The 14,468-nt window shown below is 41.5% G+C and overlaps 2 protein-coding genes across 6 annotated transcripts in view; one reads left to right on the forward strand and one right to left on the reverse strand.

Annotated features, from left to right (window-relative positions):
* LYRM2 (LYR motif containing 2) overlaps positions 1 to 3,070 on the forward strand; it is a 5,581-nt gene extending 2,511 nt beyond the window's left edge. Inside the window, exons 2-3 of the mRNA XM_026060823.1 lie at positions 1,541 to 1,704; positions 2,649 to 3,070. Of these exons, the coding sequence (XP_025916608.1) occupies positions 1,541 to 1,704; positions 2,649 to 2,729 (245 nt within the window). The 3' untranslated portion in view covers positions 2,730 to 3,070. The remainder of the gene's footprint in view (positions 1 to 1,540; positions 1,705 to 2,648) is intronic.
* A 3,495-nt stretch (positions 3,071 to 6,565) lies between these two features.
* The window catches only part of ANKRD6 (ankyrin repeat domain 6), a 60,097-nt gene continuing 52,194 nt past the window's right edge, over positions 6,566 to 14,468 (reverse strand). For all 5 annotated transcript variants that reach the window (XM_026060819.1, XM_026060817.1, XM_026060816.1 and 2 more), the window contains 4 exons: positions 13,246 to 13,398; positions 12,562 to 12,675; positions 10,394 to 10,721; positions 6,566 to 9,093 (listed from right to left, as the gene is read on the reverse strand). In XM_026060819.1, coding sequence (XP_025916604.1) covers positions 8,519 to 9,093; positions 10,394 to 10,721; positions 12,562 to 12,675; positions 13,246 to 13,398 — 1,170 coding nt within the window. In that variant the 3' untranslated portion in view covers positions 6,566 to 8,518. The remainder of the gene's footprint in view (positions 9,094 to 10,393; positions 10,722 to 12,561; positions 12,676 to 13,245; positions 13,399 to 14,468) is intronic.

Consider the following 14,468-nt stretch of genomic DNA (forward strand, 5'->3'; position numbering starts at 1 on the left):
GAAGCAGGTAGGAGCGGGCAGCCCTACGCTCCCGCCGGCTGCGGGGCGGGCGAGGCTCGCCGTGCCCGGGCGGGAGGCGCCGGCGCCGCGCTCCCCTCACGGGCGGCAGCCGCCTCTTGGGTCCCGCGCGGGGCCGAGTCACTGCGCTGAACCCGCCCCTGAGGAGAAACCTGGCGGCAGCCGCCCCGACCCAGGGCAGCCGCGCGCCGCCGCAGGGGTCCCAGGGCCCCGCCGCCATTTCCCATCGTGCCACAGCCGCAGTGGGGAGGCCTTGAGCGGGCGTCCTCTCCCCGCCCTGCTGCCTCAGGAGGGCGGTTGGCCGCGCTCCGGGCTAGTACGGCCGTCTAGGATCTTGCCCTTTTTCTTGTGTGGTTTTGTTTTGTTTTGTTTTGTTTTGACTGTTTGGCATCTCTCAGCTGGTTGCTTGTGACACTTTCTGCTACCCAGCAGAGTTAGGGTGGTGGGTGCCCCCAACCCGGAGATGGGCTCCCGCACCGCCTGCAGCTGTCAGCTCTGGCCTTAGTACCCCGCGGCCGGCGGCTGCCGGGGGAGACACAAAACTTGAGTTGTTTTAATCTGACTGGTGTAACTGTTAGGATTTCGGTGACGTAACCCTTGGTGTGCTGTATTTCATACTTCTAAGAGTTAATTACATATTCAAATAGATGTATGTCTCTTAATGAGACAAAGTAATAATATAATTGGGCATTTTGTGTTTAAAACCAGTTTGTCAATCTGATGTATTAATGTATTAATTTAATGTTGGCTCATTTGTTCATATGAAATTTAAGTTTTTTGGACCGGGAACTAAGGCAATACTACACCCTTCAGTGAAGGCAATGGGGAGTGCTGTATTTCTTTAAATTTCTCTCAAGTAACAAAAATAGCACAAAGATGTTGATGGTACAGCTAGCAGCAGCATGTCCTGGTGTCACCGAAATYGGGAGAAAAACTCCTTAACACCAATGTAGCAATAAGAAGCAGGCATTCTCTTTATTACAGCGCCAGGTACACGGGGGATAGCTCCACCCAACATGCACACGGTGTGTCGCATCATCTAAAGTTTATATTGCTCTATCATATGCATATGCATTAAATTTCCAGGAATGATTATACATATTCATTCTATTTCCTAGAACTAATTACTACAATTACATAATCATTACGCATGTGGTCTGAGTCTCTGGGGGTCTTCTGTGGGGATCTCTGGTGGTCCTTAGTGGTGTCAGAAGAGGTGTCACTCAGCGTCTTGCCATGAACTTTGCTCTACTTTTCCATACATGGTCTTAACTTGGCCTGCTTCCTTGTTTGAGGAAAAACTGTTTCAGTCCTAATCTTGGCTCCAACTGGCTTCTGCTGGTTTATCTGTACTTTCTCAGGATGTATCAGTCCCAGCTGCACCTGTGTCCTTGGATATGTTTGTCTGAGGCTCCTGTTGAGACTCCTTCTTGTCYGAGCTGGTAACAGTTCCCCCATTCCCCCCCTCTTTGAGACACTTTCTTGCCTGGGGCCTTTTGGTAACACTGGGACAGCAGATAAGAGCCTTTTCTCTCACCCTCGCAGTTCCTGAGAAGGCAGCAGGTTCTTCAGTTATACAGAAAAATTCTGCGGGCGATCCGCGAAGTGCCTGCTGAAGTGGATCGCCGCTATTTAAAGGACTGGGCAAGGGAAGAATTCAGAAGAAATAAAGAGGCTAGAGAAGAGGTGAGGGATGGGAAGCAGCAATCCCAGGCACCTGCCCTTTAGAATGGTCTTTAGTGGAGTTTGTCTTGGGGTTTTGTTTTGCAACTGCCACATCAAGACTTCTAAGAAACCTGCTATTACTAATTTTTCTTAAGGAGCATTCATATGAAAAATTCAGTCTCTCTGAATATTAGCACTCCTGTTTCTTGATGGTGGTAGTTTCTCTGATTACCAGATGAAAAATCTGGAATTACAAATTTGAAAAGAAACAAATCCTGCTTACTTACACTAAGAATCAGAAAAATTGTATTGAGTAACATGATAATTAATATAAACTTTTAATGCTCAGGCTTTTTAATAGTTTTTCATCTTTAATTTCAACTGGTATTTGTTCATTCAAGCTGAACAAAACCAAATTGGAAGGTTGTGTATAGGAAGCATGGATGAAATGAGGAAAACTTGACATTTCTTATATGTCTCCCCTCCTCTGCTTTCTCATTTGCGCCTTTCTCTAGCCAGTGCTCGAGGAACTGCTGACTGAATTATGCAGACAAAGCATTACAGTACTTAGATAAAAACAATGTTGAGAAAAGCATCCACTTTTTCTGTAAAACATTTGTCATCACAACACTCATGTGCAGTTGTCACTAGGTACTCACAAAAGCAGTAGATAGGCATAAAGAAAATATTAATTGGAATCTGAATCCAATCCATTTTAAAACAGTTTTAAAACAAAGATATAACCAACCCCCAAACACATAATTAAGAAATTGGAGAAAATGAATTCATTGGTTCACCTGTTTTTTTAACCATCTTGATGACTATAGTGTTGCTTCACACAAAGACATAATTATCGCAACAGCTCTGATAAGAAGCTGTATATATTTTAATGTGTTAAAACCAGTGTGCTTGTGTGAAACCTGTGTCCATACATTTAATTCAGTAGATTCCATTTGGTTTTACAGGATGCAATTAGGATGATGATTACTCAAGGCAACATGCAACTTCAGGAACTTCAAAGAACACTCAAGCTGGCAAAATCCTGACCTTGATTTTGTTGACAGCTGAACTTTCATCCACTGCAAAGAAGCATAGTACTTTTTTCCAGAATATGGTTATACCAGCAGTCTTTGATGACATTCTGGTAATGTTTGAAGATGGAATCTACCACAGTGGGGTTTTGGTTTGGTGTTTTTTTCCCCTCCTCTTCTTGGTTGGGTTACCCTCCTATTTGGAAATCAGTTGGACACAAATGACCTTAAAGAACTGAATGGTTTAAAGCACTGAATGGATGATGTAGCATGTGCTGAGGTAAAAGCAGAATGCACCAAAAATTACAACAGCAGTGTTTTGCCAGGAAAATGGAAAATAAATATAAACTAGATTATTTTGTCTGTTTTCTGTTGTGGTACATCTAAGTGGTAACATTCATATGGTAACAGCCCTTTCCGTACTGTGCCAAAGGTTTCTTTTTTTTTTAAATTAACAAAGAGCAGAAGCATTTGGGATAAATAAATGGGTCCAAAACAAATAAACATGATAAAATACTAAGTAAATGTTAGATGATGATCTTTAATAATTGCTGAATAAATGTTAAAAGGGAGGTCTTTATATATGAAAATGATTTCAGCCCAGAAATGGTTATTACCAAGTTAACAGGAAGTACCTTCAAGTTAGTATTTAAAAGTCAATACGAAGTAGAATTACAAGTAGAAAATATTAACTGCTAATGTTGTGGTCTTTTTTTCCCAGTGTCTTATTACTCCACCTCTAATTCCTCTAGCTTGGAAGTGTTCTTACTGCCTCATAAATCACAGTACATCTTTTTCATTTAATTTACAAATTAAAAAGCAAAAGGGAGTCTGGGATTTTCTCAGCTTAAATAGAAATAGCTAGACAACAGTAGATACCTAACTCTCCAATAGCTGCATGCAATTTAGGCTGTAGTTTAAAGAGATGCAGGAATCCTTCCCTCTCCCTTTATGCTAAGACAGTTCACGTATCCAGCTGCCTCCTGTCACCAAGTGTTTTCTGCTGAATTAGTGAGCTGAATTGGCTCACAGCAGCTCTGGTAAGTGCCACCACCAGAGCAAAGGAAGGAACAGGGCAGTGTCCCCCCGTCCAGCCTGCAAGGGGTAAGAAAGACACAACTTTCAGGAGCAGGAGGTATGTTTCTTGCTGGCACTGAACAAAGTGTCTTCAAAGCTACAGCTACATACTTCAGCAAGTTTTGCAAACAACCTGCTTGTTGCCAAAAACGAATGTCCTTTTTTTAATGCTTCCTTTTTATTTCCTTAGGTTACTGTAGAATCCTTTCCTGAATATGTTTTTTTTTTTATTAGTTTTTTTTTAAATGTTTTCTGGTAGACTGCTCTAACAACTATTCTGGCACAGTAAAGAAATCCGTGTTGCAGATTTATTTTCATATTTTCATTGTTCTACTCAGTCTTGGGTTTAATGCTCCAAGGGATTTTGGCATTCTCGTGCAGTGTCCCCCCTCAGGCTGGGCCCAAGCTCTCTTCTCCCCAGGCATGCTGCTCCTGCTGCAGAGTYGGTTCCTGAAGCCAAATGCTGACCCATGTGGTCTTGCGTCCTTTGGCTCCCACCGCTGGTGGGCTCTGATCACCTGCCATAGTTTGCCTTATACTAAAGTAGTCCTTGACCAGGGCTGATGACAGTCTTGCTCTGTGTTCATGCAGACCAGCAAAGCCCTGGCACCTCAATTCTGCAAGACAGTGAATTCAAAGTAATGGAAATAAGGTAAAAGTAAGTTAACTGGGGGAAAATCAAGTTTTAGTTTTGGTTCTCTGAGCTGATAGTGAGGGAAGGCAGCTTTCAGTAGAAGTATATGTTTTCTTTGTGGAGGTGGTGTTCTGCACTCCTGTTAGCCAGGCTCCTGCAGTCCTTGTCATTAATACTGCAACTTTGCTGAGATATTAGAGGGTAGGAAGCCCTTCTGAGGCTGTTTTAGACCATTAGTTATGCCTTGACGCTTACTTCTGTGCTGCTCTGCTCCCTCTGAAATAATTCACAAAATCACTGCCACCATTTATTAACACACCTGAAGTTTTATTCAGAAAAAAAAAATCCTTTTAAAAATGAATAGTCCTTGTTTGTTATTGTTTCAAATGGTATTATATAAAAGCCTGTGCTGGAAGAGCCAGTAGCGACTAGCTGCCTTTGAGGGAATATTGTTTTAATGTTGGTTTTCAACAAATAAAAGGCTGTGGGACATAGAAGAGAACAGTGAAGATGATAACAAGTAACTTCTGTAAGGCATGTTTCTATTACAAGAAAATCACTAGTGCATGCCACAGTCTTACCAGTCTCTCTGAAATTTCATAGTATGAGTTCAAGTAATTAAAGCTTTAGAAATCAGATTCCAGAATTGTATTTATTTTTTTAACTGTGCTAGCACAGACTCACAGCTGTATTGCAAGGGCTTGTCCTGTCTTGGTAACTGAGGTGCCTGCATTATGCGGATCCTCAAACACTTCAAACCGGCGTAAGCTAGCATTGCCGCAGAGAGGAGCAGTCCTCRCCCCAGATGTTTGTATCATCTGGGGTGAGCTGTATGGGAGCTGATCCATGTAAACCAGGCACTGGTATGAACACTTACACCAGTCTGAGCAAAGGAAGGGCAGGAGTGAGCATCTGTGGGTGAGGAAAAAATAACGATCCTTTTTTGTCAGAAGCACATATTTAAATTGATAAGGGAACTACACTGACAGTAGCTAAAAGGCAAAAAATAAATAAAAATGAGTAAAGTAATATAACTAGTGTCAGATTCTTGCCCCAGGTGTTGGTGTGATAGTGTGGTCTGGGCTCCAGACAACACCAGGAGGTGGCGATGCTGGTAGATTCTGGAGCCCCAGAAAGTGGTGACATCTGTAATCATGCAGCTCTGGGATGTATAAAAATAATTTAATTTCCTTCTTTCAGCAAGTTACTGGATTCCTTCTGTGTTCTGATAAAATACTCTTTAGAAAGGAATTTTGACTGAATAAAGTTGTCATCAATGTCTGGTTGTTCTCACATGTAACCATCTCTTTCCCTTCAGCAAGTGGTTTAATTTCTGTTCCTGTATAAGATGACTTCACACTGCCGCCTAATCATGGTTCTTTCCATTTAGAAACCTAAGTCTGCGCTACTCCTTTGACTCCAGCTTGTACATAGTTAGGTTGTGTTGCCTATTATCCATATGCTCCAAGAATAGGTCTTGACAGGCAGTACCCTGTCAATCAGTTGTGCTTCTTAGCTTTGCTGTCTGTGATTTCTCAGTGATTTGTGGGCTCCTCCCTTGCCAAGATAAAGTTACCTGCCAGAAACCTTTAGGAGTCCATGTACGCTCTGCTAGGGCAAAGTAAATTTACTGCAAGTGCGTACTTGAGAGAAAGGCAGATAAGATGGGTATTTTGTAAAGAACTCCTTCAACTCCAGTAGTTTTGAAGGAGGGAGGGCTACGAGGAGTAAAAAGGAAGTATCAGAAAATGCCTCCCCTTATTTTACAGAAAATTACCTGTTGCCTCCATAAAAGTTCTAAAATCAGTACTCTGCAGCCAAGTTCCTGTCTTAAACTCCTGCTTCTCAGCTAGGATATGGAAGCTGATCTGTCAGTGGCTACACTGGTAATACAATTCGCATGTGAGGTAGATTAGCTTAAACCATATCCTTTATGGTTCCCTTGCATTTGTGCTAGAGCAGGAGCATGTGCATGGTCAGCATGGGGATAACTTCTTAAATGCCAGGTGAYTGCATCAGCTAGCAAATCCCAGTCAGTCCCTACAGCCTTCCTCTGGGATAGCTGGTAGACCTGGTTTCCCTGTCTTTTAGTTACAAACATACACTGATTTAGCCAAGGCTGTGCCAAACACAAGCCTAGAATCTGAAGTCCAGTTTTCCGCTGCCCCGCCTGATGTAAGTGAGGGGATTTTCTCAATTTTCCCTGGATACAAAACATTACAACACAGACTTCTGAACAACACTTAGTTTACTTGCTTGGCAAAACATTCACTTTATCGAGATGATGATACAAAAATTAAATAGCATGCTGCTGCATTCCTACAGTAGCTTAAACAAAACTGTAAACACATGAAAGTGTCTGTATTTGACTACAGAAGTCAGAGCAACGAAACTAGTGTTTCCATAACTACAGATATACTGTATTTGTTTTGACAGTGCATTAATGGCAATTTAAAAAATATTGTAATATAATACAATTTTATTTGTTTTATACATCTGCTAAGAAGACAAAAGCTTAATTACTAATCAGTTAATGGTGTCTTCAGTACTGTTAAGTGTGTTGTCTTCTGTTTAGGGTTCCACAGTACAGAAAAAAATCATCCTTCTCCTAGGCATAACTGTACCATTTTGTATTTGGATTGTTTTTGAACAGCTGTTTTATCATTATCTGTTAAGTAATGTTACTTTTATTAATATAATCTGATGGAGTCTTCTCAGAGGTGTACAGAGGAAACCTGAAAGGGATGGTGCCTCTAGTTTATGCAGTATATAGTCCACCAGGGCCCAAACGCAGCTGAGTAATTTAGGTGTTACTGTTGTAGCACAGAATTGAAAATGACCTGTGAGCTGCAATTTGGAGTCTGTCAGCCTGGCAAACATTGATTATTGCAAGTTTTAATTTTATAGCAAAACATGTCYGAAACATTTTTTAAAAATGTTGTTGAGTTCTATTTTGTGGAACTATTTGTGAAATCAGTCCTAAGTCTTGCAGACTTGCAAGGGCTTGATTGCTCTTCTTGTAGATAAAAGAGAAAAACCAGAGAGGAATTATTCGGAAGAACTAAGGAAGACAGTCTGGACAAGGTGTCCAGGGGAGAACCCTGACCCTGCAGAAAAACAAACATAAGTACAGGGAACCAAGCTTTCACTTTTTTAGATGTAGGACTTTCTTATGCTCCTTCAGTACTAGTAGAGAATTTAGCCATTTGCTGCTTGAAGGAAGAGAGATTTATATAAAAATTATACATGACAACCAGTATAGCATGAATTTAGTAAAATATTTACCATCATGCCCTAAAAGAAATTTTTCAGTCAGATTACTTGAGTATAGTCCCAACAACTGTGTAAGTACAAGGAGCTGTGCAACTAGGAAACCACTAAAAACAAGTTTAAAGTAGCATTTGTTTTAATAATATAAACCAAAGGCAAAGTAAAGCAGCAACAGAAGCCTCTGTACCCAGTGGGATGACTCACCTTAGCATCTCCTTCAGGTAGGTGGGAGCCTGCTCTCTCCCAGCTGGAAGCCTGCATCCTTCACCTATGTTAGGCTCATGATTTCAGTTGGCTTCTGTAGCTTCTCTCCCTTGACTACAGAGAGGCCATGGGGAGTATCTAAAGTAGTATCAATAGCCCTTTATCACTGAGGAATTTCTGTCAAAAGGTCTCCAACATCCCCAATTTATTTCAGTATCGGTATCATCACATGTTAACATTTAACATACAGTGGAACCCTCTAGCCACATATGACCTATGTGGAAATAAGAAAATTCCCTTTTCAGAAAGCAGTTTTGGTTTTTAATGCAGTTTGTTTTCAAGCAGCACCTGGAAATTGTGAGTGCAATAATTAATGGACTCCTGGAAATAACAAAGAAAGGATCTAATTTGCAGCATATCATTGTCATCAATACAAAGAGTCTGTGTATTTCTCGTGCTTGGTTCTGGAGCTTCTGAAGTTACTTCTAGTCCTGAAAAAGAGCGCTTTTTTTGTTTGTATTGTAACAGGCACTACATATATATTTATCGATATTCCAGATTCCTATACAGTAGGTTCCAAAATGAGCGCCACTGCTTGTCTTTACCTCGTTTGTGGATGCTAGCTCTCCTTCTGCACCTTAGTCCTTAATTTACTGAGCTCTTCTTCTAAACTTTTAATATGTTCTTCAAGCGCAGCTTTGTCTTGCTGTGCTTTTTGATTAGCTTGGCACCGGGCTTCTTCAATCTTCCGCTCATACCACTTCTCCATCTGAGTGGAAACAGCCTCAAAAAAGTACTGTGTTATCTCCAGTGCCTGGGAGGTGTCTCTGAGTGGAGGGGTAGGCTGCTGCCCCACAGGCACAGTGGAGGGCTGCTGCTGCTGGCTCTGATGGGCCCCTGCGTGGTGCAGAGCTTTGTGCCGTAACTGCCCGCTTTTGCTGGATTTCTTTGTCTGGGTTCCTTTGTCAATGAAGTAGCTGCTCTGTGGTTCAGTCTTTGCTGGTTCAGTCAAGGGCTGCACAGCAGGTAGAACCTTAACATGTCTTATTTTGGACCCCAAAAGCTCGGAGGAAGGCAATTCCTGCTGAAACCTGTGGAAAGTGCTGGCACTAGCAGCTTTGTCCTTTGGCCTGACATCCTGGGCAGGGGCTGCAGAAGAGGCTGGTCCAGCAGCAATTAACTGTTGCTCTGCACCTGTAGAATAAAAAAATATATATATATTTAGAAAAATTTAACTCTGGGCACTTCTTTTAATGTTCAGGAATTCTTGGTGTTCTGAAGTCTGATGAACAATATGGTTTGCCATGTACCATGCTGTGTGCATATTGCAGAGGCTTAAATTACTTTATCACATCTTCACAGTCAGATGATTAACAAAGAGTCATTAAAAAAGAAAAGCTGGCTCAGGCAGAGATGCACTGCATTGCAGTTATGGGACTACAGACTACCAGCAATCAATCAAGAGTCTTTAGGAGGAGGATATATAAAACAGATCAGGTGAGATTCCCAAAACAGTTTATGCTTGTTGATATTTACGGACCCCCTACTTCTACAAACTTGAAGCTCCACTAATTCTGCAAAGACACCAAAATCTTGACACTTCTGAACTGTTCAGCAAACTAGTGACACTCATGCTGCAGCAGAATTCTCATGTATGGTCTTTTCCTGCCTGTCTAGTCTCATGGGGTGTCCTTGTCCATGTCTGTTCTCTCAGTGGGGTCATGTTTCAGGGGCACATACAATCCATTTTACAGAAGCCTCAATGCTTTGATAGGGCTCTCCTTGAATGTGGAGACCCAGGCTGGGATTGCATTCTGCCTGTTTCTTTTTTCCTCAAAAGCTTCCCTGGCCAAGCACAGAGGAGAGGCTTTAACTAAGGTCTTCCATATCCTCAGAGTGGCCTTGATCTCTGAATGGGCTTGAGTGTTCTCAGCCATTATTTTTCTTGTCAGTTCCATAATGAACTAATACTTAAATATTCCTTGGCTCAAGGAAAGTGGAAAAAAGTAAGAGGCTTATTCTATAGGCCTGTAGTTTGGACATTAACAAGGGAAATCAACATCTAAGGTTTGGATCCTCGCTCCCTACCATTATGGGATTCATACATCTGAAAAGCACTAAATGCAATATATTTTCTTCAGTGGGCTTTGGATAATCCATGCACCTTCCTGACAAACAGCAGGGTGGGAACAGTTCTGYCCAGAAGGCTGGAGAAACTTCAAAAAATATGTTTATGTAGAGCATCAAAGGACTTGGCTTCAAAGACATAGTAACATAGAAGCAGCAGGAAGAGACAGTGGAACACACCCAGCTGTGTCTTCAAATATTCCCAGTGGAATATTGAAGTGTTTCCTAAGCCCAAGACATTGTGCATACGGATGGAGAAAAGCACACAGCCAGAATTATTATCTGTGGTATTAACACAAGTTAATTAGTTAATTAGTTAATTAGCTGGCCTTTGACTACTACATCTAAGTATCTGACAAGGTTGTACCTGATGCACCATCTTGCTGAACACGAAAATGCTGTCCAAAGCTCTGCTCTGACATCTGGACTCCACTCCTTGTCCCATCTTCTGAGAGGCTATTTGGAAGCGTGATATAGGAATGCTGGTGGGAGCCCTCTGCCTGCAGCGTGGCCTGCTGGGCTTTACAGTCCTTGGTGCTGTGGGCATTGTTCTCGGTGTCCAGGGTTTCAGTGAGAGACTCACAAGTGGACAGAGTTGATTTTGGTCTCGATGACCTGGAATCACCAGAAAGCTTGAGCTCCAGATTCTGAATCTTTAACATGCACCAAGTCTTCAGCTCATCGACCAGGGAAAACTAAAAGAAAGAGGATATAAATTAGACAAGACATTTTTGGCCTGGACTGCCAAGGATGTGTGGCGGGGACGATGAGAAGCAAGCCTGGTGTCAGTGGGCTTAGACTCAGTGTAGGGATATGCATGCTGCCATTGGGAATATTTAAAGGGCTCCAGATCAGAAAAGATGAAGAATTACGAATTTGTTAATGAAAGGCACCTCTAGTCCAACAGACTTTAGATTTGAATGTGCTACTTCAAGTGCAACTGTAAGTCCTCTGATCAGGGCAGACTTGTTTAATCATGCAGTCAAGGGAACTTTCTAAGTGCAAGGAACAACACATGCGGTTGAAGCTGCCATTTGTTAAGAGTGAAATTCCAGTTGGACACTTCGGGGAACGCAGCTTTATACCATTACCAACTTTTGCTCTCCTCTTAATTTGGTGATACAAGATAAGTCCAGCACTAAATTAGAAATAACTAGCAGCTTTCAAATTACAGAGGTACTTAACAGTTGCAGAGGCATTTGCCAATAGCCATTTACAAAATTAGCTCTTTTCCCTGTTTCAAATGGCATTGTGAATTTAGGTCAGGAACTCCTATGCGCATGGACAAAAGCATTTAATAAAGGCCAAGTCAGTCTTTACAGTGGTTTTCAATTAGACCTAACAGAATGAGAACAGATGATATCTCTTAACAGTAATTTTGATTCACCTGATATATCATTCCTGGGTCTCCTTTCTTAAACTACAAGGAGATAGAGCAGAAGCCTGGACATTAAGAAGCCAATATAATACTTATGTCCCTTACTACAAAATAAAAACTAAAGCTGCCTTWGTTTCTTTGGAGAAAACTGTTTTGCAGATGTTAGACAAAGTAGCTTGATCATTAGTTCGCGTTGGGATTTATCACAGCAGCCTTTTTACATGGATTTGGAACYGTCTTACAAAGAGTCATGACTTTTTACTAAGGTTTTTCACTAAGGTTAGCACAAAATGTATTTCTTCAGTCTTAAAAGAATACCAATAATGAGAAAATAAATTACATTTTAAGTTTACTGTCTGTACATGACAGGAGAAATACAATTTTCTTAGCATGTTTTAACAGTGAGTTTGTACAGAAGCGAGATAGGCCAGAGCTGGATCTCTAGTGGAACAATTATTCTAATGCTGGTTAAAGAAGTGTATAAAAATAACTTGCTTATTGGCAGTAATACACAGCATGGAGACGGTATACTGTTGCCAAAGTCAGAGGGAAGAGCTGAAGCCTTTTAATGCATGGATTGGACTGAGGAGGAGAAGGAAGAGATTCTCAGGGCACACAACCAAATGGATGAGAATAAAAGGAACAAAATGGGTCTTATGCCTTTTTTACTATTTGCTGATATTCCTACAAACATCCTTCAGACGTATTCTGAACGTTTTTCTCTTCTGAAGGTTATATTTTCAGGCCCCCACTATCTTGAGATATTTTGTGGCAGGAAAATAAACGACATGGTGCTAATTACACTGCAAGAATTAACTTAGTGAAAGCTGAAAGAACAATTGTTAAAAATCTAGCCATAGCAATTTTTGCAAAGCATTATATTAGGAAAAAGATATCTTTGTTAAAGATCCCATACTTCAGTCCTACAAAATTAAATTATGATGGTCAGACTGGATTTTACATTCCTCATTTCTAAAGCAAAGGCTTTGTAAATTTGGTTTAGAGATTAAGGTGGGAGATGGGAATAATTTGTTCTTCAAAGTTCCTTTGCCTGATTCATCAGATGAGRTAGATAAATCTCCAATGTTCTCTCTGCCTGCTGGAACAAAACTCTTGAACTGACCCATCTCAGCTAACTCAGCTGTTTGAAGTCCTACCTGCCGTTTCTCCCCCTCATTTTTTTCTAGCTCAGTGTGCTGCTGAAGGCGATGAAGGCACTCTGTTCTCTCTGCAGACAGCCGCTCAGCCATGAGCTTATCTAAAACACGAAGCTGTGGGAAAAACAAAATTGAGCTGAAATGATCATGTTAAAAAACAAACAAAAAAAACAATTTTTGAACCTTATAAGTCAAAGCACATTCTCTCTTCCAGTCTTCATTTCTAGGCATGATGCCAACTGCAGTTAGATACATCCTGCTAAAAGCTGCAATCACAAAATTATCTGATGAATAAAAATAGCATTAAAAATAAATAATTTAAAGGATTTTGAATATCAGTGCAAAGAGAGTTCAACAAAAGGGATTTTGCTATTATAAAACTATCAGCTGTAGGATTGCATTCTGTCTTTAGTTTCCCTCTTAGGGCCTCAAGCAGTTAGATTTATTGTCTAAACAAGTGCCTAAAGCCGCTTACACATTAAATGTGTTTTTTCTCAAGACCCTACTTTGCAACATTAGATCCCTGTAGAATGTCACAGTTCCCTGGTCTTGAATATTAGATTTCAGGTTCTTTTCTTATAACACAAGAAGCAATAAACAAACAGTGACAATGAAAATATTCATTAGGCTTAGGATGTGTTTCTAATAATCATGTGGACAAGTAGACCTGAGTCATTTTCTTACTTGATGTTGAGTCTTGCTTTCCATTTGGCCCAGCTTAATATTCATCTTATCTTGTACTGTCCCAAACTCAGCTTTTATCTCTTCCACAGTTGCCTCCAGCTGATTCTCCAGTTTATTTATCAGAGGCTCACAACGACATCCATTTATTGGTGCCTGAAAGGAGTAATACATTTGCTTGCTATATCCCTCTTTCCTCTTTGTGCACTTGGAACATTATCACAGCTCCTCTGGGTCAGTGTTGTGCTCTTCTGTACCATGTACTGTATCTCACCCTCCTGAGACTATCTCACAGCTCAGCAGAGGACAGAAAGGTGCCCCAACAGTATATTGTTTGGAGAAGCACAGCCTAGAAAAGGATTGATCTCTGTGGACAAATCCTAACACACAGCATTGCTGATTTCACTGACTACAAGTACAAATGAGGTCAGATCATGTACATTGTGGTACCATGTGCCATATGAGGGGGCACCACACGTTACAGGGCTGCACTTTGTGTCTTGATGCTGCCCTCCTTTGCCTCACATGACAGAGTCCCGAAGCTCCCTGTGAGGGGATCTGCGCCGACCCCATTTAAATCTCTCAGGGAGACGGTCACAAAAGCTTCCCTCAGGTGAAGGCAGCTCATCCCCGTAGGCTTCCTCTGCAGTCTGCAGACAGAAATCGGCTCCTTCAGGGGGTGAGTCAGGAGCCTAACAAGGTTGCTCTGAGCCTGTCCCTGAGGGAGCCTCCCTCTCTCCTTTGGCCATACAGTACTGTTTCACAAATTAGGACTTACTCCCACAGCAGGGGAAGGTGGGTGGTTTGCAGAGCGCTAGAGAAAGCATCAGAAATAAATGTACTTAAGAAATTCTGTTTGCTGTTCAGGGCCTGAGGGCATCAGACAGATGAGCCAAAAAGAAGGGGAGAGAGGAGTGTCATGTATTTCAGGAATTGCTAAAAAAGGAGTCTGCCTGTATTAAGCTAATCTTTGTGAATAGATTAGTTTTGTATACAAATCCTATCTGCTCTCTAAACCTTTCTTCCTGCTCCCTAAATCTTTCCTACTTGGCATTCTCCTACTGTCAGTTCCTAGGGACAGGAATGTACTCGTTTTAATGTCTGAAAGGTCCTCCATCCGTCCCAAGTACTACCACAAAATGACTGATGATAATTATGGCTTTGGCTCATCTGCCCCCTCTCAGGAAAATCCCATAATGCCTGTGTCTGGAAACTTCCCACTGTTT

Source organism: Apteryx rowi, unplaced genomic scaffold (assembly GCF_003343035.1).
Source record: "Apteryx rowi isolate R43461 unplaced genomic scaffold, aptRow1 scaffold_171, whole genome shotgun sequence".
Taxonomy (NCBI): Eukaryota; Metazoa; Chordata; class Aves; order Apterygiformes; family Apterygidae; genus Apteryx; species Apteryx rowi.